Here is a 24,544-nt window from a genome sequence, read left to right as displayed (position 1 = left end):
ATTGAAAATGGCATAAAGACAATATTGTCTATGACATTCCTATTGAGGCTCTCCTCAGAACTTGCCTACTTTGTGAGGTGAGCAATAATTGTAGCTTTAGTCAACAGCAGAAGTCAGAGAGGGTTAAAGAAGAAAAGCCCTTTAACACATACACAGTAACACAGTGTACCAGTGTTTCCTGAAAGGTCAGTCTCTAACTCTGGTCTAACTGAAGTCAGTGGTCATTTTTACCAGTCAGTAGGACCAGAATTTCACCTACTCTTTGACCATCTTGTGAGTAAGAGGACACACACACTAAATAGTGAGAAGACCAGTCCATCAGCATACCTTATTTTATGTCTAGCCCTTAGATTTCAGTAATAGCCCAAGAAAAGATAACTGCTTTTTGGCCTTGGGCATAAAAGCATTTCAGCAGCATCTGAGTCCCCTTCTTCCTTCTTGACTGTTGACCATCTTAACTATTGCAGTGTAGATAATTGTGAAGAAGACTGAAAAGGCTCATAGAACAAATGGAAGAGAGAGGGAGAAAAGGAGAAGAGAATGCTTCTGAACTTCTCTCTCTTCAATTACCGTATCTCCTTGATCACTGTCACCTTTGTTTTCACCTGTTTTACGTTCCCCAAGTTACATATCCATGTTTATCTACACTGTCATCCCTCAGCTTCTCAGACAAACCTCAATTTAGAACTGTCACCTTCATCTGCTGCAGTCCAGACCCATCCTTCCCTGTGCACCTGCCCTGCTCTCTGGGGAGCTTTCTGGGCAGCCATGCCCTCTACCATCCTACTGATGGATGGGAAGCCATTCTGATACTGGCTCCCTCTAATTCAAACAGTATCTAATGAACATATTGTAAATTCATTTGCTAGTCTCAAAACAGACGCCAGGAATGTTTGGAGTCAGAATTTGTCAACAGACCTAGCTCATTGCTAGATATTAGTGTTCTGCTAGAACATAGGTGCATGCTCTTGAGTGGTGCTGCAGTTTTTCTCTGCTGATTGGGAACTCTGTTCAATGCAGTCTTTTGTTGATTGAGTTAGAAAAGTCTAACCTGTTTTTTTGATGTGATACTTCTAGTGCTGAAGAAAAAAAAAGAAATTAAAACCTGTAAGCTGATTTTTATTTGTTATTATGCAGGGATGTGTCATCCAACCTTTTGTCCTCTTTTCCTGTGACGGGGCTACATGGTTTAACTCATTTAAAATTAACAGGAAATCATGCCCTACAAAGTTTGATATCATCTGAAAGTTTTCCAGATCTCAAGTGAGTATATCATTAAAACTAATAAGCCACATTTGTGTTCATGTGCAATGAAAGGTGTGTCAGTGTGTAACGCATGTTACTTCATATTGTCAGTCTTTGATCTGAGCTATTAAAACTAAAGCAAATACGATAAAAATGACAGACTTCTTTTATATGCTCATTTTAACTGAAGAAACTGTGAAGGGTTTTGAAATATTAACCTCAGTACTTGCTTAATACAAGCCACATCTGCTTCCTGGTGATAGGTTTCAAAAGCTGTTAAAACAATATTGCTAGCAGCTTAGCGATACATCCTTCTGCTGTATTGTACCTACAGAAATGCCATGATATTTAATTGGATCACAGCAAACATCAGGGGAAGAATATGCTCCTGAAGTTCCAAACTACTTGACCTCTATTGTTTAAACATGTTTTTTTCTGTAATCTTTTGATTAAGATTCAGATAGTGCTTTGCCATTATGACTAAAACATTTTGATGCTAGTAAATTTCTGCTGGATGCTCTGTGATACAGGAAGGAAGTGTTCTCTAGAGATCATTTGCAGCTCTGCCAGTCACTGGATGACCATACAGAAATCACAGTAAACAGTTTTACCTCTGACTTCGGGATATTTGGGAGTATCTCTGAACTCTTCCTTGATTTTTATATTTTAATTAGAGGATATCAAGTGTAACATATATTTTTTCCATATTTTACTGTTAAAGGTTTGATATCATCAAATTTGAAACAAATAAAGTGTGTGCATAGTTACAGAATCACAGACTGGTTGAGGTTAGAAGAGACTCTGGAGGTCATCTTGTCCATCCCCCCTGCTCAAGCAAGGTCATATGGAACCAGTTGCCCAGGACCAAGTCCAGACAGCTTTGAAATGTCTCGTGTCTTCACTATATTTGCCTTTTGCACTGGAAAAGAAGTCCCATTTGTCTTATCAGGCAGGCAACTCAGGAAGACATTACCACTAATGAAAAGGACTAGAGTGATTAGAGTTATCTATAGGGGAGTCATGATTTGAAGCATGCAGCAGATTAAACCTCTGCATAAAGCACTGGAGGGGTCCACACTGGAACACTTCTATGATGTCATGTTAATATGAGCTGAGAGAAGAGCTGCAAAAAATATTTCCAAGGTTAAGAAACAACGCCTTAAAAGTCTTAATAAACCAAATATTTGTCACAGAGGAGGTTGGGCAGTGACTTCATCTCATTGTATGAAACTATAACATAAACATCCAGAGTACTGGAGGCCTTACACCTCTCTCACACTAGAGACCTTGAATGGGTCTCAGAGGCCAAGAAGAAAGTACATTAAGAAATCATGAATGACAGAGGCTGAGCTTCTGTCCTCTCTCTCTGACTTTGCCCACATGTTGAGGCAGGTGACTTCTAAAATATCTGAAGGTTCTGTAAAAGAACTTAAACACAAGAAATAATCCACTATTCAGCTGAATTATATGCAACTAAGATTTTATAATTCTTTTGTGAAAACTATATCTTCAAGGATTTTTCCACCAGTAAAATCATGTACATTGCTCAAATATAACTACAGTGAATTTAGTCTAAGTAAATATTTAGCAGGAATGTATCAAGCAGTAGCTTAAGTTATTTTTAAAAAGTTAACACTATGATTAATATATGATTAATGTATGTAGAGTTGACTGACATCTGTAAGAACAAATTACATCCAGTCAGGAGAGAACAGGGTAAAATCCTGACTTGGAGTCTGCAGGACTTTTACCGTACATCAAAATGAGGCCAGGACTTCACACAAGATCACTGCACAAACAATGCATGAAGCACCAAACTTGAACACAGATCTAAAACAGAATGAAATTTCACCCTTTGTAATTGTTGGAACTAGACAGTGGTTACAACATTAAAGACAAATTCACGTATAAAAGCTTCCTGCTCATCTAAATGGGTCACTGCTGTTCAATACACAGACAGATCAAAGAGCTGAGCATCCTCTGCCCCACCTTCAACAATGGCATCAGAACACTCTACAGAGTTGAGCCCAGCCTGCTCTGGCAAGCTTTGAGGAAGTCAAGTCAGGCTGCCAGACACTCCTTCCTTCTTTATCTGATGCTTTGATTCAGTGCTGTAAAGAACCTGGTGATTTGCTCCATTCATCATAACTGTGTCTTCCCATTCACTGTCAACCCCACACCTTTGTGAGGTGGAAAATGACCTTGTGTTCTCTACTGCTTAATCTAAAAACAGAAAAAAGGAAAAAAAAAAGGCATTTCCTGCTGCAGGAAAAGTATTATCAAGGATACAGATATCATCACTAAGATAAGCAGTGTATAAAAATAAATTCAGCTAGTGTTTCTAAAAGAGTTTAATTTGGCAAAGTCCAAATCTAATCACCTACATCAAATAAGCAGCAGTCATAAAAAGCGCTGCTTCCAGCACTGTATGCATAAGAGTTGCTTTCTTCTCTTTTTTTTTTTCTCTTAAATGTAGCTTTTGTGAGAAAGAAATTCCCCTGCCATAAAGAAGAGCTGATAGTGGTTTCTCTGCATTGCAAAGATTGTTTTGTCCTCTGTGTTCTGCATCCCTGGGTCCCAGTCATTCTGTGCAATTATGCTTAACACACAGAATTCAGAAGCTTTCACCAATTTGAGGCCTGTATGTATATCCTAGTAACCTAGGGGAAAAACAAAACAAAAAACCCTCAAAAACTCCCACAAAAGCTATTTAGAAAGGATGCTAGAAAGACCTACAGAGAGCATAAGAATGGAGTCTTGCTCTTTAAAGATAATTTTAAAGTGGTGGGTTTTTTTGGCTACTTCATCAAAGTAGTAGAAGAGTACAACGTCAGAGGCACACATTTCCAGTGTGTGATAGGCCAGCAGGCTGGGAGAGGTGCAATAGCATCCAGAAATCTGTCATTATTAAGCACAGAGAGCTGTTTGAATATCCAGAGAATACATTTCTGTTAGTCCCCAAACCTCAAATATCCACTAGCTATTCATTTCCCCAGCATTATCAATGCCTTTCAAAATGTCTGAAGCCACAATGTGCAATTATCACCTTGCAGAACTGTCAGTGTTTCTTTTGATAAGGCTTTTTTGTTATTGCTTGAGGGATTTTTTTTCAGAAATGAGGCATTTCGGGATGAGGATTGGGATGGGGTTCAGCCCAGATGACTAGCTGTGGGTTGGTGTAGTAATCTATGGGTTTGATAATAGCTTATTTAAGAAGGGCTTCTGGGAATTGGTTTAAAAATGTTTAACCAAGATAATCTCCTTATTTTAAAAGATGTCAGGCGTGTAAATGAGTTAGAAATTAGATATTTAAATCTGCTGGCATGAGATTGCTGAATAGTTAGATCTTGATTATCTTAACTTTTTATTGGAATACTTTAAAAATACTGTGTGCAGCTTTTTCTATGAGGTACAAAAGTAGAGATTATTGTTGCTAATTCCCAAGAAAAATGTTAAGTATATAGAATCTAAATGCCCTCAAATGCACTACTTTAAAAATCACTTTAGAGCTTAGGATCTCTTTGTACCAAGCTTTTGGCTGCCATACAAGTTTAAGTCCTGTTGGCACTGACTGATTTCTTTGCATATTTCCCAAGGGGTTAGAGGTTGCTTTGGAACACTCATGTTAATTTACATGGTTAACCTGTTGAAAGTAATCTGATAGGAGGATCTAGTTCTATTTGATTCCTTTTAAGTCAAGTCAGAAAAACTTGTAATCACTTCTTTACCTTTTAATTGTTTTGGTTTATTAGGCTTTTGAAATTAAGGTGAGTTGTTAGGTTTTACTATGTACTATTGGTGAACTGGGCAAATTCAGTATCTGTGCTTCACAAGCATAAAATGTATCTAAGAGATAGAAGAAGTAGCTTGTAGAATTTTAATGTGTATGGTTCTTCCATGCTACCTCAGAATTTGCACATCCCCAAAGGTATTAAATTCAAAACATATTGGAAATGAGCAATTTTCTGACAAATTCTCAAAATCATTGATACTCACTGATCTCTAATCAGTTATATGTTAGGAATACCAATGATCTTAAAATGGAATGAGCATTTGGAACTTTGGAATGAGCATCCAGTGTCCTGCAATGACTCTGCTCGTTTTGAAGACAGTTAATAAAGTAGAACCTTTTCCTCAGTGACATCTGCTTTCACACACAGTGCCTTTCGGGTTCATTCACCTTTTGGTTTAGAACACTGCTTTCTTGATCTGTGCACAAAAGACAATCTTCTTTTTGCCATCTTACTGTGAAAAGAGTTGGAAATGGGAAAAGGTGGATAAAGTTTGAATTCCAAAAGATCTCATTCTCCCAGAACTGGAGGAATTCCATTTGGAAAGTGGTTTTGCGTGTTAGGTTTTTAGAGGTAGTTGTGATCTTTGGATCTGCCGTTTTAAAAGAAAGCATTAAAAAAGTAAGGTCAAGTTACAGTGTAAAATCATTCAAAAATCATAAACCAGAAATACAGCACTAAGAGTAACATTCACTTAACAGCAAGGCACATATGTCCCACTTTTGTATTTCCCATGAAGATGTATACAAAAACTTAATCATGCCATTACAAATCATCTGCATTTCTGGTCTGTGAGTCTTCATTTTGTATTATCATGACTGATTTTTTTACCGATAGATATTTTTACTTTCAGTCATGGTTACTTAAACAAGTTCCTTTGTGCTAACAGTTGAGAAGCAGCACAGTCCAGTAACTCTGGTGCTCAGTTAGTACCATGACATGCTTGCTTATTTTCTACAGGGTCATGGAAATGCCTTATGCTTATCAGTGTTGTGCCTTTGGAGCTTGTGAGAGCCACTACAAAATCTCCAGCCAATGGAGCAAAGATGAGAACAGCAGCATTGATGATTTTCACAGGAAGGATGTTGGGTTGTTACAAATTCAAGGTAATCAAAATCTTTGGCTTTTAAATCTACCTGAAGGCTGTAGGCAGCCTGTTGTGTTAAATAAATCCAAGATTCTTACAGTTGCAGAGGCAGCCTCTCCCTCTCTCATGCCTGATAATATGTTATTCCAGCATTCCTGTGCTTAGCAAACTCATTTTTTCAGCTCTGCCTTTCAAAAATCTCACTCGCTCATCTTTCTGTCCAAATAATAACTATAATAATTTGGGAAGTGAAATCTTCACTTTATGTGAAAGACAGGGAAGTGGTGCTGGTATGTAACCCCATATAAGAGAAAGTCAGCAAAGATCTAGTTTCTTGACAGCCTTGGAAGTAGCAACGCATCCTTGGCTCTCCTGCCGTGCACGTGCTTCAGTATGAGTCATAGAGCTTATGTGGCTACTTTGGCATAGCTGCCAATATTTTTTCCTGGCACTTCCTGGGTACCAGAGAGTGCATCTGCTCTCTGGGACAGAACACTGTTGTATTTTTCTTTGCCCTGAGAATAAAGTTTGTTACTTAACCTGCTACCTGTTACATAGGTGCACACATATGTATTACATCATCCTGCTGCTTTCTGTGCTCTATCCACTCCTGCAAACCAGCAAGTCCCAGAGTTCAGTGCTAGCCCCAGCAAGAACACAGACAAGAAAACATGGTAGAGCAATGCTGTAAGAAACAGGAAAACTTGGTTTAATTCCTAGTAGTCTGGCACAACAGCAGAGTTCATAATTTAAACTACTTTCTAGGCAGTTGTAACACTGCAAATTAAGTAATAGAGAATGTATCTGTAAGTGATTATTTTCAGAGAAGCGATGGTGTCAACTTTTTAAATAAACTTGAGTAGAGAAACTCAAAACCAAGTAGGCTCCTGTCTGCTTCTGCTCACGATTTACCAGGCAAAGGAACGAGACTAGGCCTTAAATACCACAGACATTTTTTCAGTTTGTACTAAAAGAAGTTTTACTGAAAAGTGCAGCATCAAATCTGGGTAATTTCTCCCCCACAGATGAACGTGACTTTGAAGACTTTTTTCTTGACTTTGAAGAAGATTTGAAAGCTCACCATTCAGTGCAGTGCTCACCTTCACCAGGTATGAAATTGCTAGACAGATAGGAATCCAAGCATAATATTACCAGATATTCTAGATTCAGAAAAAACTCTGAATATGATACTAGGACAGTAACACAATGTTTTGCAATAATTCAGTGAGGTTAATACAAATATGTTGCACAATAATACAAAACTTTTCATTGAAGTCCAGAAAACTCTTCAGCTACTGTTGCCGCTACCGGCAACATCACCAGGCCGCCCGCAAGGATCACTCAGCCCACCCCCGCTGAGGGGACAAGATCACTGCGTACTCAGTATGGATGATGCTTTATTCCAACTAATTGTTTACACCATGTGCTTTTATCTGCTAACACAAACACCTCCTTTCACTCCACCCCGTGCCCACCTCTTCTGTAACCTCCACCTCTCGTGTTACAGCCCAAGATTTTCCCGACACCTACAACAAGCTACTACATTAATCCATGAGCATAACAAAAGTTTTACTCAGCCCTCAAGCAGATCCTTGCCCTGGGCCCCTTTTCACAGGAATTGATCCCTTATGAAGGGAATGAGAAAGCAGAGACTCTGTTCTATCAATACATAGATGATAAAGAGGAGCAGAATATTTGCTCAGTCAGGCTTTTGCAAAGCCCAAATAATTCTTCTGAAGTTGTTATACACTTGAGCTTCCTGAACAACACATAGTTTAGTTCATTGTCTAGGAAATACCAAACAATACTACATGGATTTACACAGTCCATCACAAAGGACTCCTAGGACTGTCATTTTCTTTATAGAATATATATTCTATAAATATATATTATTTAAATATATGTTTATATCCTGGCTTCCTTGACTTTGCAGTGTGGCAGAAAGGAAAAAGATTACATTGATTGGACTGCAAGCTATAGGCCACCAGTTCCACTCAGTTTTCTTTAGGGCAAGGAAAGAAACATGACTTTGGAAGGTCTCTTCTAGCATTAACAGCTATAGTCCTAAGTTTTGGATGCTTGATTCAGCAAGCACTTTCTATACTCATTCTTTCATTGTGAAACATGAAAAAAAAAAACCCAAATGACAACTAGCACTTCAGCATTCAGCATTCATTCCAAAACAAAACTCTTGTTTGTAACAGTAAATAATAATAACTTTTTTAAAATTATGTTAGGATTAATAAAAAAGTCAGGAAGCCAAAGAACTTAGAACCATTTGATTGTCACATATTCTCAGACAGCCTAAACTGAGTTCACGGAAATGTCTCTACCTTCAAGGTATCACCAGATTCAAGAGGAAATTCAACTTCTGTGCTGATCTTTCCAATGGCATCTTAGAAAAATCTTGAAAAATGGCACAATAGATGCTTATGTCTACTTGAGGGCAACAGCTGTAGTCATGCAGGGCACATATCAGCTGCGTGTTCTTGTCTTCATGGAGAAGCACAGACCATTGTGAAAGGTGATTTGAGATAGTGTAGCTGGCCCATAACAAGATAAATAATGTTTCTGAAATCTACCTTCAACTGCACAGGATGCACATCTCAATTCTATGAGAGTAGTCAGCAAGCTCAATCATAATGACCTGACTTCAGTCACAGGTCATCAGAAGCCCTTCCAAAAAGGCAGCACTTCCAAATACAAAGACAGCCTCAATTTTCTTGGACTGTGAAGTGACACACTATAATGTAGCCGAAGGGCATTTGTCCCTATCCATTACAACACACTTCACCAGGACTCATTAGGACCCTGTCTTAGTTTAGTGAGAGGTATCTTTGTCAGTGTTTTCCACACACTGACAAACATCACAGCATTTCTGGAAACTACAGACCAGACATTCATGTTGCAGTTGTACTGCTGGGCACCGAAAGAAACCTATAGACTGTTTGGGTTGAGGGACAAAGACTTATCCACCAAGAATGCAAGGTGCATTTAGCAGCATGTTATCAAGGTCTCAGATTATTCCAAAGCAAGGCCAAACTTCCAGCTCCCCTTTTGGACTGAAATTCACTGCTTGGCTATGCTGAGGACATGCAAGAATCATTAAACTTAATGTCTTAGCATAAAATTATTTTCTTAGTTTACATGGGTATCCCTTGCCCTTTTTATTTTGTCATTTCAGGTCCCTTCAAACCATGTGACCATCTTTTCGGTAGCTGGCTGATCAGAATCGGAGTGTGGACTATAGTGGGCTTGACCTTTATTTGCAACGTGCTGGTGTCTGCGACAGTTTTCAGATCTCCACTTTACATGTCCTCTATAAAACTTTTGATCAGTTTAATAGCTGTTGTAAATGCCTTGATGGGTCTGGCCAGTGGAGTACTGGCTAGCGTGGATGCATCAACTTTTGGTAGCTTTGCTCAGTACGGAGCATGGTGGGAAAGTGGAATTGGTTGCCAAATAACTGGCCTTCTCTCCATTTTTGCTTCCGAGGCTTCCATTTTCCTCCTTACCCTTGCCACGCTTGAACGTGCATTCTCTGTAAAGCATGCTACAAAGTTTGAAACAAAGTCCTCCATTGCCAGTGTGAAAATTGCCATTTTCTTTTGCTTTATGTTGGCACTGATCGTTGCAGCGATACCACTCCTCACTGGGAGTGAGTATGGGGTTTCTCCGCTTTGCCTACCGCTACCGTTTGGAGAACCCACTGCTATGGGCTACATGGTAGCACTGGTGCTTCTGAACTCCCTGTGCTTTCTAGTAATGACTATTGCTTATACAAAGCTCTACTGTAGCTTAGAAAAGGGGGAACTAGACAACATCTGGGATTGTTCTATGGTCAAGCATATAGCCCTGCTGCTTTTTACAAATTGCATTCTTTATTGCCCTGTAGCCTTCTTATCTTTTTCGTCCTTACTAAACCTCACTTTTATGAGCCCGGAAGTAATTAAGTCAATACTGCTGGTGATTGTCCCACTGCCTGCGTGCCTAAACCCACTCCTTTATATACTTTTCAATCCACACTTTAAGGAGGACTTGGGCAGTCTGAGAAAGCAAACTTTGTTATGGAGGAGGTCAAAACATGCTAGCCTGATCTCTGTGAATTCAGAAGACATAGAAAAACAATCTTGTGACTCGACACAAGCATTGGTAACGTTCACAAGTGCCAGCATATCATATGACATGCCTGCCAGCAACCCTCTAGTGCCAGCGTCGTATCAAATGACAGAAAGCTGCAATCTTTCATCAGTCGCCTTTGTCCCGTGTCGCTAACTTCAGTGGCAGTACAGAAAATACCTATGTTTACAATTTTTTTAATCCTGAAAGGAAGTATGGATGTATGCATACAAGCTAGAGAGTGCCTCTGAATTATATTGTTACACACATAAGAAAGCAGGCAATGACAAAACTTGCAGCAGGCTAAAAATTCAATACTTGAGCCTTCTCAGCCTGCTTCCAAAGCACTGGGATGCAGAGAGAAAGTGAAAGCTGCTGTAGTTTGTGCAGTTGTACCAGCTGCTCTGTTTTAAAGTAGCACTGCTCAGAAAGGGCATCAGTTGGCTAAAAGCAAAAACAATAGCACATTACATTGGTAAGCTTTTTTTTTTTCCAAAGCATCAGTTGATGCAGTTTGTTTTCAGGGGTTGGGAGGGTTTTTATCCTGTTTATTGTAATTTGGTTTTAATAATTTTTCAGTGCCATGATTGTTTTTATAAGCATCTATGTATGGCCTTCACTCAGCAAGGTATCTAAACAGAAAAGTAGTAGTTCAAGTCCTAAAAGTTTCTGCAGAATAGGCTTTGATGAAGTTCCATGTTTGGTAAGCTGATTTAATAGTTTATCTGTCATTTAGTTTGGTTTTTAGAAGTCATCTGACTTGAGAAAGCATTTTGAATTGTTGGCTAAACCTACAAAATTAATGTGGTATGAAAGAAGTTAATCAAGATCCCATTAAGTTGGCATGCCGTTGTCACATGGATATTTTTCTAGCAAGGTTCTGAACATTTTGGTTCTGAGTTGCTGCCATGCCAGTAGAGCTACCCTCAGAATAACTGCTGATAAAATTGGCAGATTACTCATAGGATTTAAGGGTGGAAAGTGCCACGTAGAAAGTCACCAATACAACAAGACTGGCATGCTGAGGGCAATTAAAGGACACCAAAGGTGCTCACACAGAAACATTCAAGGTAGTTTGTCTAGGAACAAAAACTAGTCCTGCTCATGGCATGATTTCTGTCTTGTGAAACAGTGATTCTAGAAAGTTTCTAGTTCATGGTCACTAGTCAGCTGAAGACTTAGGGGCCACTGTGTCCATTTGGCTAAGGATAGCCAAGTAGAAAGGAAGAGGTTGCATGCTCTGTGTTCTTAGCACTGTTGTAAGCACTAGTGAGGTATTTCAAACAGCTCTTGCATTCACATGCTGTGAAGAACACTGCAAAATTGAGAAGGACATCAAAAATTTCAAGCAGCTTAAGACAGAAGTGATTTGATAACAGTTTGTAAGCAGTTACTTTCTGAGGAACAAAAGTTTTGAGAGCAGAGGACTAAAGAGGAGAAGAATCTGGTAAGATCGACTGGAAGTTCACATTAAGGATATGCAGCATAGAAATAAAGTTACAATTTGTTGACAAGTGGTGATCATTAGCTAATGGAACTATTTGTCACCAAAAATCTCTACATTCAAATTGGATGTATTTCCAAATAAAGGGATTGGAGCAGCTATTGAAATTCAGGGACTTGTGACAGCTTTAGTTTAGGAACAGGTTAGAACACAGTAGGATGGAGTTCCTCTCTGGCTTTAAATCTGTTAATACTTTGCTGAATCAAGGCATGTATGTTTACACATCAGAAGCATCCCAGTTAGAGAGAAGAGACTTCAGGCCTTTGCCAAGTCAACTGTTAACATATTGCAGATAACAGAGCCGTAGCCACCTTCACTTCCCTAGAAGATCAGTCTTTGACCTTGGCCATCCCCCATCAGGGGATATTATAGTATTCTTTTCTCAGATCTGGCACCTTTGGCTCAAGTGAGCTGATCATTTAAGACACAAAAGTGCACAATTTTACTTTTACTTTTTGTTGCTGTTATTGTTAAAAATATCTCCCTGAGGAGTAACATTTAATAGCCTGGTAGTCACTGTTCAGTTAATGGCCACTCAACCTCCAGGTGAATGAGACTAATTTTTTAATGTTATCAAGGTTAGACTGGCCCAGCAATTAAGACAATCAGTTACAGATGATCTCTGCTGTTCATCTGTTACTGTAGATAAAACTTCCTGGGTCTCAAAGGATTGAATTTCACGATGAAGAATTTGTTGCCAGCAATGGTTATGCCTTGACTTTCTTGTCCATTCACACTGGTATATTTTTAGTTCTGCAGTCACAGATGGCATCAGTTGACTTTGGCTGACATGTTAATCCTTCAGGAAAAAAAGTGAACGAATGTCGAAATTATGTATGATAAAGTCAGCTGTGTACTTATCTTAATCCTTTATCTCTTGTGGCTTTTGGAGCAGTGCAGCATACAGCTGGAGAATGATGCCTGAAACCACTTTGGATTATACAGAGGATCAGTCAACCATTGCACAATACCTATTACCATGTTTACTTAGCTTTAATTTAACTGGGGTCCATCTGTGCTGCACTGCTTAATGTCAGTGAAATTCCTTTCAGCTTGCTATATTTAAGAAGTTTGTAAAGTGATTTGAGAGGCAGAATAATGTTATAATTCTAAAGACCAGTTAAAGAAAGCTTCTTTTATCAGAACTTTTTTAGCTTGCGGAAAGTCCTAAAGGCTTTGTGTCTTATTTTTATAAGCATGTTTGAAATATTTTGATCAAATATTTTAAACTTGAAATTGTTAAAATTCATTTAATAGATTTTTAAAGTAAAATGTGTAAATATAGAACTGTATTTATTATTACAGTGAAATGCAACCACAGTAAAGAAGGTGAGATTAAGCCCTGTACAGATTGATATTTGCTATATTTTCTGCTCATATATAATACTAAATTCTTTATATGTAAATAATATAATGTAAATGTGTAGTGATTGTAAATAGGTGTCATGCTTCCTTTTCTATCAGTGTCCTAAACATATGTAAGTTGTAATAAAATGTGACTACACAGTAAAGAGCATTTAATCATAACCTAACACCTCACAAAATGGCATGAATCCTCAATTAACCTTTCCCGAGTTACTGTAATACTTACACTCACCTCCCTAGATGTCCAAAATTCTTGGCAAAGTACAAAGCTTTCATTTAATTTTCATGCAAAAATAAGAACAACAATAGCGCTTCACTTAACACAGACTAGGCCTTTTACCAAAACTTCACTCCCAGACACTTATGAACAGATGCCACTCCCTGTGCACACTGACCATATCTCAGTGACGACCTCTCACCATTGCCATGAGTGAGACAGGCATCTCGCATCAGGTCAGGGGATGAATACGAGTGAATTACCACACAGCTTCTGACTGTATTGGACCACATGAGAGACGGTCACTGCACTAGGCTGCTGCTTCTGGTGAGAGACCAAATTCTCCAACATGCTTCCTTATTTTCTCTCTAATCTCTTATGTGGCAGATGAAGTGAGTGAGGGGACTACCAAACAGCTGGCAAAGTTCATCTGGTACACGGCAGAGAGGCAGGAGCAGCATGTCACATGAAACATGTATAGGATGCAGATGCCAGGAGCAAGTGAGGCCTAAACCTAAATTAATATTTACAAATGTCTAAATGGTGGGTGTCAGGAGGTTGAGGCATCCCTTTTTTCTCTTGTGTGTAGCAACAAGACAAGGAGTAATGTGATGAAGCTGGAACACAACAAGTTCCATTTAAATATAAGAAAAAACTATTTCACTGTTCAGGTGAGGGAGCCCTGGCACAGGCTGCCCAGAGGGGTTGTGGAGTTTCCTTCCTTGGAGGCCTTCAAGACCTGCCTGGACATGTTCCTATGCAACCTGATCTAGATGACCCTGCTTCTGCAGGGGGGTTGGACTAGATGATCTCTAAAGGTCCCTTCCAACCCCTACCATTCTATGATTGTATGAAACCGTGGGACCTGGCAAGAGTCAGGTTGCTCAGGTTGCACTGGAAATCACAGCACAGTGAAGTTAAAGACAGGCAGTAGCTAAGCACAGTCATGCCACCATCTTGGCATCAAGGAAAGGCAAGACAGTGGGTGCACTCTTGTTAGTAGGGACTGCAACACAGTTATATGTGTTTGGTTTTTCAGAGATTGTGATTGCAGGTCATTTCTGTGAAATATTTGAAAGAAGGAGGTAACATACCAGTGAATTAAAAACTCTGAGACAGCAATTGTTTAGTCAGAAATTCACTCCATATGGTAAGTAACAAATTAAAAGATGGGATTTTTTTAAAGTAAAATGATCCAAGATGTAAATTGATTTTAGCAGGGACTGTGCATGTTGTCAGTGTAGATAAGGAGGTGGATGAGGCCATTTCAACCAGAAGGGCCAGTGGAAAAGTAATTGTGGTGGGTAAATTTCATAATAGTCTAATAGGGACGGGACAGAACCATCACTGAATGAGGATAAGAAAGATGTTTATTACCTTTAGGAGGAAAAAAACAGAAGCACGACAAAGACAGCATAGGGGAATGCATAAGCCAGGAGACAGGGCTTCAAGAGACAGGATGCAAACAGTGGCAGTTTTATGGGATATTAAGAAGAGTGTTGAGGTTTTATGAAGGGTAAAGACCCTAAAGTGGATACAAAGGGGTGGAAGCAGTGTGATGGCTGAGAAGATTGAAATGGTAAGAAAACAGCCAGTGAAATTGCTTTCAGTTGCACGTCTTTGCACCAGACAGCATAAGCAGTATTTGAGCTGGGGGCCACAAGGGAGAAGAAAAAGCTGTGTTATTTGAGAAGGGTGTAGTAGTTTTTCCTGGGCCATGTTTTTGGTAGCGGAGGGAGCTACAGGGATGGCTTCTTTAAAAAAAGATCTCCCAGAAGCTTCCCCTGTAGGTGATAGGATTAGGGCCAGTCAATTCTAAGGTGGACCCTGCAGCTGACCCAGGCCTGGCCAATTAGTGTCTGAGGTAGTTCCTCTGTGAATAGCATATTTGGGAAGGCCAAGTCGCTGTGCAGTTGCTAACCGGCAGCAGCAATGGGAGTGGGAATGTGAAAACGTCTCTGCAGACACCAAGGTTGATGAGAAGGAGGGGGAGGAGGGTGCTTAGCCCCTGGAAGAAAGACTCCCCTGTGACCTGTGGTGAGGACCATGGTGAGGCAGGTTGTCCCCCTGCAGTCCATGGAGGCTGCCGGGAAGCAGATACCCACTTGCAGCCTATGGAGGATCCCACACCAGAGCAGGTGGATGCCTGAAGGAGGCTGTGACTCCGTGGGAAGCTCACCCTGAAGCAAGTTCCTGGCAGGACCTGGGAGCCTGTGGGTAGAGAGGAGGCCATGCCAGAGCAGGTTTGCTGTCAGGACTTGTGATCCTGTGAGGGACTCAGGCTGAAGCACTCAGTACCTGCAGGACTGTTCTCCCAGTGGATGACCCACACTGGGGCAGTGTGTGAGGAGCTGCCCCCGTGACAGGCCCCATGCTGGAGCAGTTCATGAGGAGCTGCAGCCCATGGGAAGGACCTACGTTGGAGAAGTTCATGGAGGACTGTCTCCCGTGGGGAGGGACCTCATACTGTGACAGTGGGAAGTGGGATGAGGCCTCCCCCTGAGAAGCAGCAGTGGCAAAGTCCATCTGTAATGAACTGACCGCAACCCCCATCCCCTGCGCCGCTGCGGGGAGAAAGGAGTCCCCGGAAGAGCGAGCGATGGGGGGAGGTGTTTCAAGATTCGTTTTTATTTCTCATCTCCCTGTTCTTATAGTTTATTAATAAATCAAACCTTTTTCTCCTCAAGTTGAGTCTGTTTTGGCCATGACGCTAATTGCTGAGCAACCTCCCTGTCCTCATGTCAACACACAAACCACTCATTATATATTTCTCTCTCCCTCATCACAGTTTAGGGGGGGGGAGTGATGTTATGACTTGGTGGGTACTAGGCACCCAACCAGGGCTAAACCACCACAGAGGAAAATACTGTGACTTGAACATAGAAGGTAAAGAGAGTAACTACAAAGGAAGAATGGGTTGCTTAGTGAAAGCCTCAGTGCAGAACTTCAGATCACAGCTTCATTGTTCTGGGCAATGCACTATGACATGTAAATACAGGTGACCTCTCTTAAAGCACTCACATCATAGACGTGTAGTGTCATCTGCAGTAAGAACTGAAAGAGGTTTACTGCAGGCTCAGTCAATGGGTTATTTAGGTACAGGAGAGCATATCACCTCTCACCACTCTGTCACACTGGATACATTAGTAAGCCTTATCTGGGAACTCAGTCCTCGATGAAGTTGCAGATATGTGAACAGCCAAGGAAGAAGAGCTAGTCAAGAGATACAAGTGAAAGCCATAAAGAAGATGGGATCACCTGTAAGAAAAATGGATGGGGATAAAGGCCAAGCCTTAGCAGACACTGGCAGAGAAGCGTGGAGAAGGTGGCTGTAGGAGAAGTGCTGCATCAGCTGTGCAATAGGGGAGAACACCCCTGGGTAATCTAGTGGTCATACCTGATCTCAAATTGAGACCAACCATTTGCACAGTCCTTGGCTGTTACTGCTGCTCCATGTTTGCTCACTGCCTTAGTGGCTTACATATACCAGACAGCCAGAAATCTGCTGCCACACAGAATACCAGATGGTCTTCTATCCATGACTTCTGTAATAGGTGTTTCAGCTTTACGGTATTGGGCACCACTTATTTCTTCTGATTGTTGTATGAAACGCTGGAACAATAATCTCATAATCAGACATTTCACTGTCATCAGTTTAGGTTTCTGTGTGAAAGTTAAGGTCTTGCTGAAAACCTCATTACTCAACCAAGAAAGAAAGGAGCAAATAATTAAAAACATTTGCAGCAAAATTGGTGTTCTTCATTCAGGAAAGCAATAGAAGACAAGGAAGTGGAGACAGAAGACCAAGAACGTGAATATGGGAAAGCTAACATTAATAGACCAGAACTAGGATCACATTAGCAACAGCAGTGTTAGAAAAGCCTTTCCAGATCCATGAGGCACACTAAACTGCAGAGGAACACAGGTCTCAGACTCCAGCAGAGGTGTTGCCCTGCTTCCACCAACAAAGAATGGATCAGCATTGCCACCAACCACAATAAGCACTTCATGTTCTCGAAATTTCAGTAACATATGCTGATCAAGAGACAAATCTGGCATTCTGCAACACAACAATGTTACTGTAAAACATAATGTAGGCATTATGCAATATTATCTAAACTAAGCCTAGGAAATTGACTCAAATCTTTATCTGTCTTTGCTTGAACAGAGTCACAGCTACACAAGGTTAAAAATTTTGAAGAAAAATGCAAATTTACCCATGCTAATAAATAAAGTAGAAGGAATTCCATGTGTTATACCTAACACTTGCAAGCATACTGGAAAGAAAAGGCAGCATCAACATTAAGAACATCTTGCTCACATAATGAGAATCACAGATTTGTGCTCCGGTGGCTCTGGAGACATAGGAAATATGAGTATGTTCTCTCTGTAAAACGATTTGTTGTGGCATTGTCAAAATTATCTAAGGATCCAATCTCAGTCATAGGAAAAAACAAACATTAAGAATATTCCTCTTGAGAGCTGGCCCACAGCCAGGATTTCTAAAAAACTCAATCACAGACAATGAGTCCACTCAAAATCCTTATTTAATCTTTTCACAGGTGGCAACATTTTCCACTTGTCAAGCAAAAAATATGCTTCATTAACAAGGAAAAAACTGTCCATCTGTGAATCCAAAGACTTCCACTAAGTATTACACATGCACATATCAAGAGTCTTCTCCAACTGGCTTTGAAAGTCTCAGGACTCCAAAACTAATACTTGAAGGAAGTTTCAAACATCTCCTTTTTCATCTGGTGTCATTCTTGATATGTAATCACTGTTTTGACAGGTGTCTGCAGTTATTAATTTCATTCCAGGCATAACACCTTCTCAGGACTATCTGTAGATGTCATTGCAGTTTATTATCAGCATTTCCAGTTTATTAATTGACCTCTTCCTGCAGGAAGAAGCTCTCACAGCTTTCTAAGAAAAAAGTAATTGGGAAGATTGTTCTAGTAGAAACAGAGGTTTTGTCTCTTGTAGGAAGTACCACAGTCTTCTGTGAAACCTTCCTAGGCCTGTTTTCTGGTTAACTATGAAAATGAACTCCAGAAAGTTTTGTGTGGATAGGGAATGAATTTTAGGATATTCAATCAGTCTTAAGTCTGCCACTTTAACAAATGCCTCAGCACTTCTATCCCTGAACATTGCCATCAGTCGGCAAATGAAAGGAGCCAATATCATTGTTCCAGGGAGATACATAAAGGAGATGATTGATAAGAACATGTCTAAACCACGGTAAACTAGCCAAGTGGAAGAGCCAGCCATTGGTATTTTAATTCATGAACTGGGAATATAGTTCCCTGGCTTAGTTGATGCTGTTACTGTGAATGCAAAGTATGAGGAGTTTTGCTTTATTTGATATGCAGTTGTCCCAGTATACAGACAATCCTCCATATTATTGGGTTTTTCCCATGGTTCGGGTTTGTGGTTTTCTTAGGTTTCATTAACTGAATATTCTGGAGTTCTTGAGATTTCAGCATATTCCTCAACACTAAATTATAGTTGCATACAAATTTCTCAGAGCTGATTATTCCTCCTGGAAACTGGCCATTGCTTGCCATTAGGATAGCCATAGTTCCACACATTTGCTCTGGTGATGACATGATATACTTGATAGTTGTCAAATTCCATGTAATAGATGGTTAAGGGCCTGTTTGTAGAACTGAATGAGACAGAAAGACATTTCCTTAAAAACTGGGTTTATATACTTAGCTCAGGTTTCACCTGCAGCAGCGTGGGAATTGCAGGAAGCCTGAAGATATCAATGGAACATCACATTTTCCAGTACGGATCCACACAGATGCACAGCACAGGGATAAATCTCTCAGGAATATGGAGCCCTCTGCACTGGTTAAACACATCCCCATCATATCAGGACCAGAGACTAAGTCACATAGTAGGATAAGTACACTTAGTACATAATTTCTATCCTTTATGATGAGTTATTCCTCTCTTTTTGGAGGAGTATACTAGGAAAGAGAGTCATCCAATGCCAATATTGTGAAACCAAGCATTTCAAAAGCAGAGAAAGTCAGATGACACCATTCTTATTGAATTTATCTAGAAATAACAACAACCTTGAAAACCTTGCCAAGTAACAGAGATCTGACACCAAAATTTCCTCAGCTATGTGCAATGATCAGGCCTTTCTCTTGTTTACTTTTACCACAGCATCTTTCAACAAAGACATTGAAGGAACTACAACCATCAGGCTTTGCAGATGGGACATGAGGGGAGTATCTGGAGAAAACTCAGCAGTGATGCTTATGTCAAATAAGCAATGGTGCTTCCTGTTGAGGAGGAAAGCAGAAAGGTCTACATTAAATTGATCCTATTCCTCAGAGAACCATGTGTGAAAATGGGAGCAGATCTCAGGTATGCTACGGAAGCACACTGTTTATCTACCTGAAAATTGGAAGACATGAGTGATGTAATACACAGCCTTATTCTCTAGGCATCTTTCCTCCATAACTACCATTTCCCTACGAGGCCTTGTATTTTGAACAGCCTGAAAGTCTAACATAGGCACAAAACTTCTTCTCCCACTCAGTCCCACTCAGCCTAGCCACCAAGGTTGACTTATACATCCAGAGACACATATCCTGTTCTGGAAGATGTGGGGAGCTAAAGACACAAAGCCCCGGAACATTGTGAGAGAGCATTTACATGAGAGACAATGACATTCTTGATTGAAAAAAGGCATTTCAAGGCATTGACAAAAGGTAATAAAGCACACAGGATGGAAGCATAGCTAGGAACACCTACAGCAGAGTTTGGCATGTGTTCTGTATCACAAAGAGTAAATATGCTCTGTGAGAGAAAAATACCGTTTCACTGTAGTAGCTGGCAAGGGGTAAATTCAGGACAGACTGAAAACTCTGTAAGATTACCATGGGCCAGAAAGGTTGTGCAATTACCTTAGGACAATGTTGATTACAGATCAGAGAGATATTCTGTCAGAGTAGGCTTCAGAGAACATGTGTGATCTCTCCAGCCCAAGCCCTCATGTTGAGGGCTTCTGTCTTGTGCAGTAAGTGATGCCAAAACATCTGCCCCAGGAAATGTCACCTCCAGAACTGGATGTCACATTCCGTGGCTTCCTGAACAAGGAGCTTTGCAAGCAGAGCACTAACCAGAAATTTACCCATCTCCAAAAGAGCAAACACAGAGAAGCTGTATAGACGTTGAGAGGTGGAGTTTGGAAGAAACACCAGAAAAGATATGCTTTTAAAAAGCTGGAGTAAAAGTATTTCTAAAAAATCTCATAGTCACCAAGCGTCTCATTCCATAAAGAAGCAAAGAGAAACTGAAATGGCAGTAGGTAAACTGTGTATGCATCCAGGTGCTGGGCACAGGGGAGAACTGTACAGCACCCTTTGTTGGTGTTGCAAAAAGAGGGAAGAAAGATCTCTAGTCCTAAACAAAATCCATGCATCCACAGTACAAGAATATTTGTGGAGCATTAGTCCAAGAACAAGGATAAAAGATAATCATGCAGAAACAAAGCATTTCCATGAAAAAAAATCACTAAAAAAATCTTTATACAAGGATTGGTAGAAAATAAACAAATCAATAAATCATTGTGTTTTATTGGGTTCATCATTTGTTGTTTGGTGAACCGACAAGCTATTAAAAATTCAAATATTTCTCTTTTTTTCTATTCACTTAAATAGAAATCGGTGACACTGCCTCGTTCAGAACTGAAGTATGGATCAAAGTAAATTACAAGTATTAATTATTTAGTTCTATCCCTGAGTACTGCTTTTTTACCTACAAGAATTGATAGGCTTTCCCTTAATAAACCATCTCTCTCCTTTTCCCATACACTTGACTGTTCTTTACACAATGCTGCTGGTATACGTAAGCCTTTCCAGGTCTTTAAGCACTTTTCCCTCCTCGGAGAGTTTTACAGGAGTAAGAAATCCACTTTGTGAATCACAGGTGAACTGTTCTCAGTATTGATCTCTCTCCATTTTTATTATTATCTGTGTTAGGAGAGCAGTTTGGAGCTCTGGTCATGGACCAGCATCTCACTGCTCTAAGTACTACATAAATACAACAGGGAAAAGGCTGCTTGGAAGCTCCCAGAGCTGAACTCTGCATGCACGCAAGCATAAAGATAAAGGGAAAAAATGGGTCAGAAGGCTCACAGGCCTTCCCAGTATGGGATTCAGAGGCTTTGCAAGGCCTTCTGCACTTCTGTGGATTTAAGCCGGTTTTTATACCAAATGTTCCTTTTTGAAGAGTGAAACTTCTCATGTTTGTAGGCAGTAAACTACAGCATAGTCCTAAAAATTGTTGCTTCGTAGTAGAGTAAAGCATTTCTCATCAAATCTGAGACCTCATAAATGATACACTATGTCTGAGGGTTTTTTTTTTTTAAAGGTAAATAAATGACAAACAATAGAGCCATTGTCCACTAAGTACCATTCTTACACCAAGAGCCTTTCATAGTGACAGCAGCATCATAAAAGTGCTTTGATCTATGGAGGATCAAATATCTTTGTTTCCTATTAACATAACTTTCCCAATGGAGCACGGAGCATTTCTGATAATGGCACTCTATTAGGATAATTTGGAAAAGATTGTTCAGCTCTATTTCCCCCCTTAGAGCTCCCTGCCAAATTTGTCCTTTTGTGTCATTCAGATTTTCTACCCTAAATACCTCTGTCATAAGGAAAAAATGTAAAAGTTTCAGATTTTATGGCTCAGAAGTTTAGGCTGCCAATGTGATGTTAAGCAGCCATTAAAAGACTCTGAAGAAGGACCCAGACTAAAAATTAAGCCATCATCTTTTAAAAACTATTTAATTTTTTTTTTTATGTGAGCAAGATTTTTGTTAACTGTGTCACAGATCTTCTAACCAGGTAGCAGGAATGTGCCTTGAGTTTATTGGCATGGGAGGCATGAGAAAGCATTACAGAAAAAGCTCTGCCCCAAGAGATTTGCCAGCGTAACATGACCAGAAGCAGAATTCCTACAACAGATGACAGACAGAGGCAGAGAGTTGCCAAGAGAGTATTCCCAGACATCCTACTGGAAACCTAGGTTTCTCACCGTCTTGCCATGCCATACTAGGGCTTTTGCTTCTTCCATCAGAGCTGTATGTCTGAGGTCACAGGCAGCTAGGGACAGCTGGAGAAAGTTGGTCTTATTTCTCCAGGCACCTAGTGCCACCATGTGCCCAAGTGTGCATCTCTGACATTGCAAAACACCTTGCTTTTCAGTTTCTAGTTCAGTGAGTAATCCCTCTTCTAGAAGGCTCAGAAGAACAATCTGAGGAAACTGTCTGTGCAGATTTTGGGAATTCTGGCAAAAGGGTCACTGCCTACATTGGCGGTCATGGAGATGGGCACAAGGCTGCCAGTGGGAGCCCTTAGGCTTCAATTGCTTTCAATCAAAAACACAGCATCCTTGTTCAGCAAGATGGTTGCCAGTCGTGGCAAAACTGCAGAAGGGAAATAAACAATGAAGAGATCACTGAAAAAACTGACCAAAGGGCTCTAGCATTGTAAAGAGAAGAAGATCTCATCTGCTGTGCTAAGAAAAATTATGGCAGGAAAGCCAAAGACACAGAAAACAGATCTCAACCAAGCAGATCTGGGAAAGTGGGGACTAGGAAATCATGTAGAGAGGGCACTCGTGTCTATACCGAGGAATGGTCAGGAAATCTAAGAGACTAAGTGTATTAGGATTTACTTTTGTTCATATCTATGCATTTATTATGCTATAAAAAGCATGTTTCTGATTGCTTCAGCTATTTAAAAAGGCAAGCTTTAAACTCACAGTATTTGGAAAGCTAGAGATGGTACAGGAATGTCCTGAACTTGTTGAAGTGTTACAGTTCCCAATTCCAAAATCTTAAGGCAGGTGGGACATTAGGAAGTGTGCTGGAGAAGGCAAGAAAAGGGTCAATGCTGCAGTCCATTTTGACAACCTACGTGTGCAACCTAAATATTGCAACCCAGCAAGTCTGCAGGTGGGCCAGTTACACCAGGGCTGTATGACAAGAGACTTCCACTCCTCAAAAGCAAAAATTGTCCTAGAACATACCATAATCTGCACACATTTGACTGCTCAGTCAAAGTGGGCTCTTCATTGCCATCACTACCACAGAGAAATAAAATCAATTCAGTACAAAACTACCCCTTTTTTTCTCCCTGCATAGCCACTTACATGCTGCTTCTTTAGTCACTAGGCCTGAGAAGGTCAACATTTCTTGCTGGCTCAGGGGATCTGAAGGAAATGAGATGTGAGCTGCTCTGGAGGGCTTCAGTTGGAAGAGCACCCAGGCAGTGCCAGTAGCCCAGCTGCTGCTTCTCACTGCCTCCAGGAAAAGGCACCAGGATCCCAGCTCTATCCAGCAAGAAGCAGAGAGGCTCAGCTCGATGTACTTGGCTCTGTGAGCTCCGCTGGTGCTAAAGTACCAGTACAAAACTCTACTTGTGCCTCTAGACACAGTGACTACGTCAGTACTGTGAATTAAACAATCTGGGGATATTCTCTGGCCTCAAGGCATAATCCCAGTCTATGTGCTTAAGCTCTCTCCAATCCCTCTTCTCCTCAAAACAGAGTGGTCTTGTCCATAAAACATAGAATCATAGCATCATTTTGGTTGGAAAAGACCTTAAAGTCTTAACCACTAACCTAATACTGCCAAGATCACCACTAAATCATGTCCCTAAGCATCTCATCTACACACTTTGTACATATGTCCAGGGATGGGGGTTCCACCACCTCCCTGGGCAGCCTGTGCCAGTGTCTAACCACTCTTTCAGACAATAATTTTTTCCTAATATCCAATCTAAACTTATCCTGGCACAATCTGGGGACATTTTCTCTTGTCCTATCATTTGTTACTTGAGACTGACATCCACCTCACTACAATCTCCTCTCAGGTAGCTGTAAGAGCATGATCATCTCTCCCCTCAGCCTCCCCTTCTCCAGACTAAACATCCCCAGCTCCCTCAGCTGTTCCTCATCAGACTTATTCTCCAGACCCTTCACCAGCTTTATTGCCCATCTCTGGACACCCTCCAGCACCTCAGTGTGAGGGGCCCAGAACTGGACACAGTATTTGAGTTGCAGCCTCACCAGTGCCAAGTACAGGGGAACAAACACTTTGTTGGTCCTGCTGGCCACACTAGTTCTGATACAAGCCAGGATGACAATGGCCTTCTTGGCCACCTGGGCATAATGCTGGCTCATGG

At 40.6% G+C, this 24,544-nt stretch overlaps 1 protein-coding gene across 1 annotated transcript in view; it reads left to right on the top strand.

Annotated features, from left to right (window-relative positions):
- LGR5 (leucine rich repeat containing G protein-coupled receptor 5) overlaps window positions 1-10,398 on the top strand; it is an 87,607-nt gene extending 77,209 nt beyond the window's left edge. The window contains exons 15-18 of the mRNA XM_061999597.1: window positions 1,138-1,263; window positions 5,997-6,142; window positions 7,149-7,232; window positions 9,308-10,398. Of these exons, the coding sequence (XP_061855581.1) occupies window positions 1,138-1,263; window positions 5,997-6,142; window positions 7,149-7,232; window positions 9,308-10,398 (1,447 nt within the window). The remainder of the gene's footprint in view (window positions 1-1,137; window positions 1,264-5,996; window positions 6,143-7,148; window positions 7,233-9,307) is intronic.
- The last annotated feature ends 14,146 nt before the right edge of the window (window positions 10,399-24,544 follow it).

Source organism: Colius striatus, chromosome 1 (genome assembly GCF_028858725.1).
Source record: "Colius striatus isolate bColStr4 chromosome 1, bColStr4.1.hap1, whole genome shotgun sequence".
NCBI classification, from domain to species: Eukaryota; Metazoa; Chordata; class Aves; order Coliiformes; family Coliidae; genus Colius; species Colius striatus.
The sequence above is the reverse complement of the archived record's forward strand: the minus strand, read 5'-3'. Positions and strand labels throughout refer to the sequence as shown.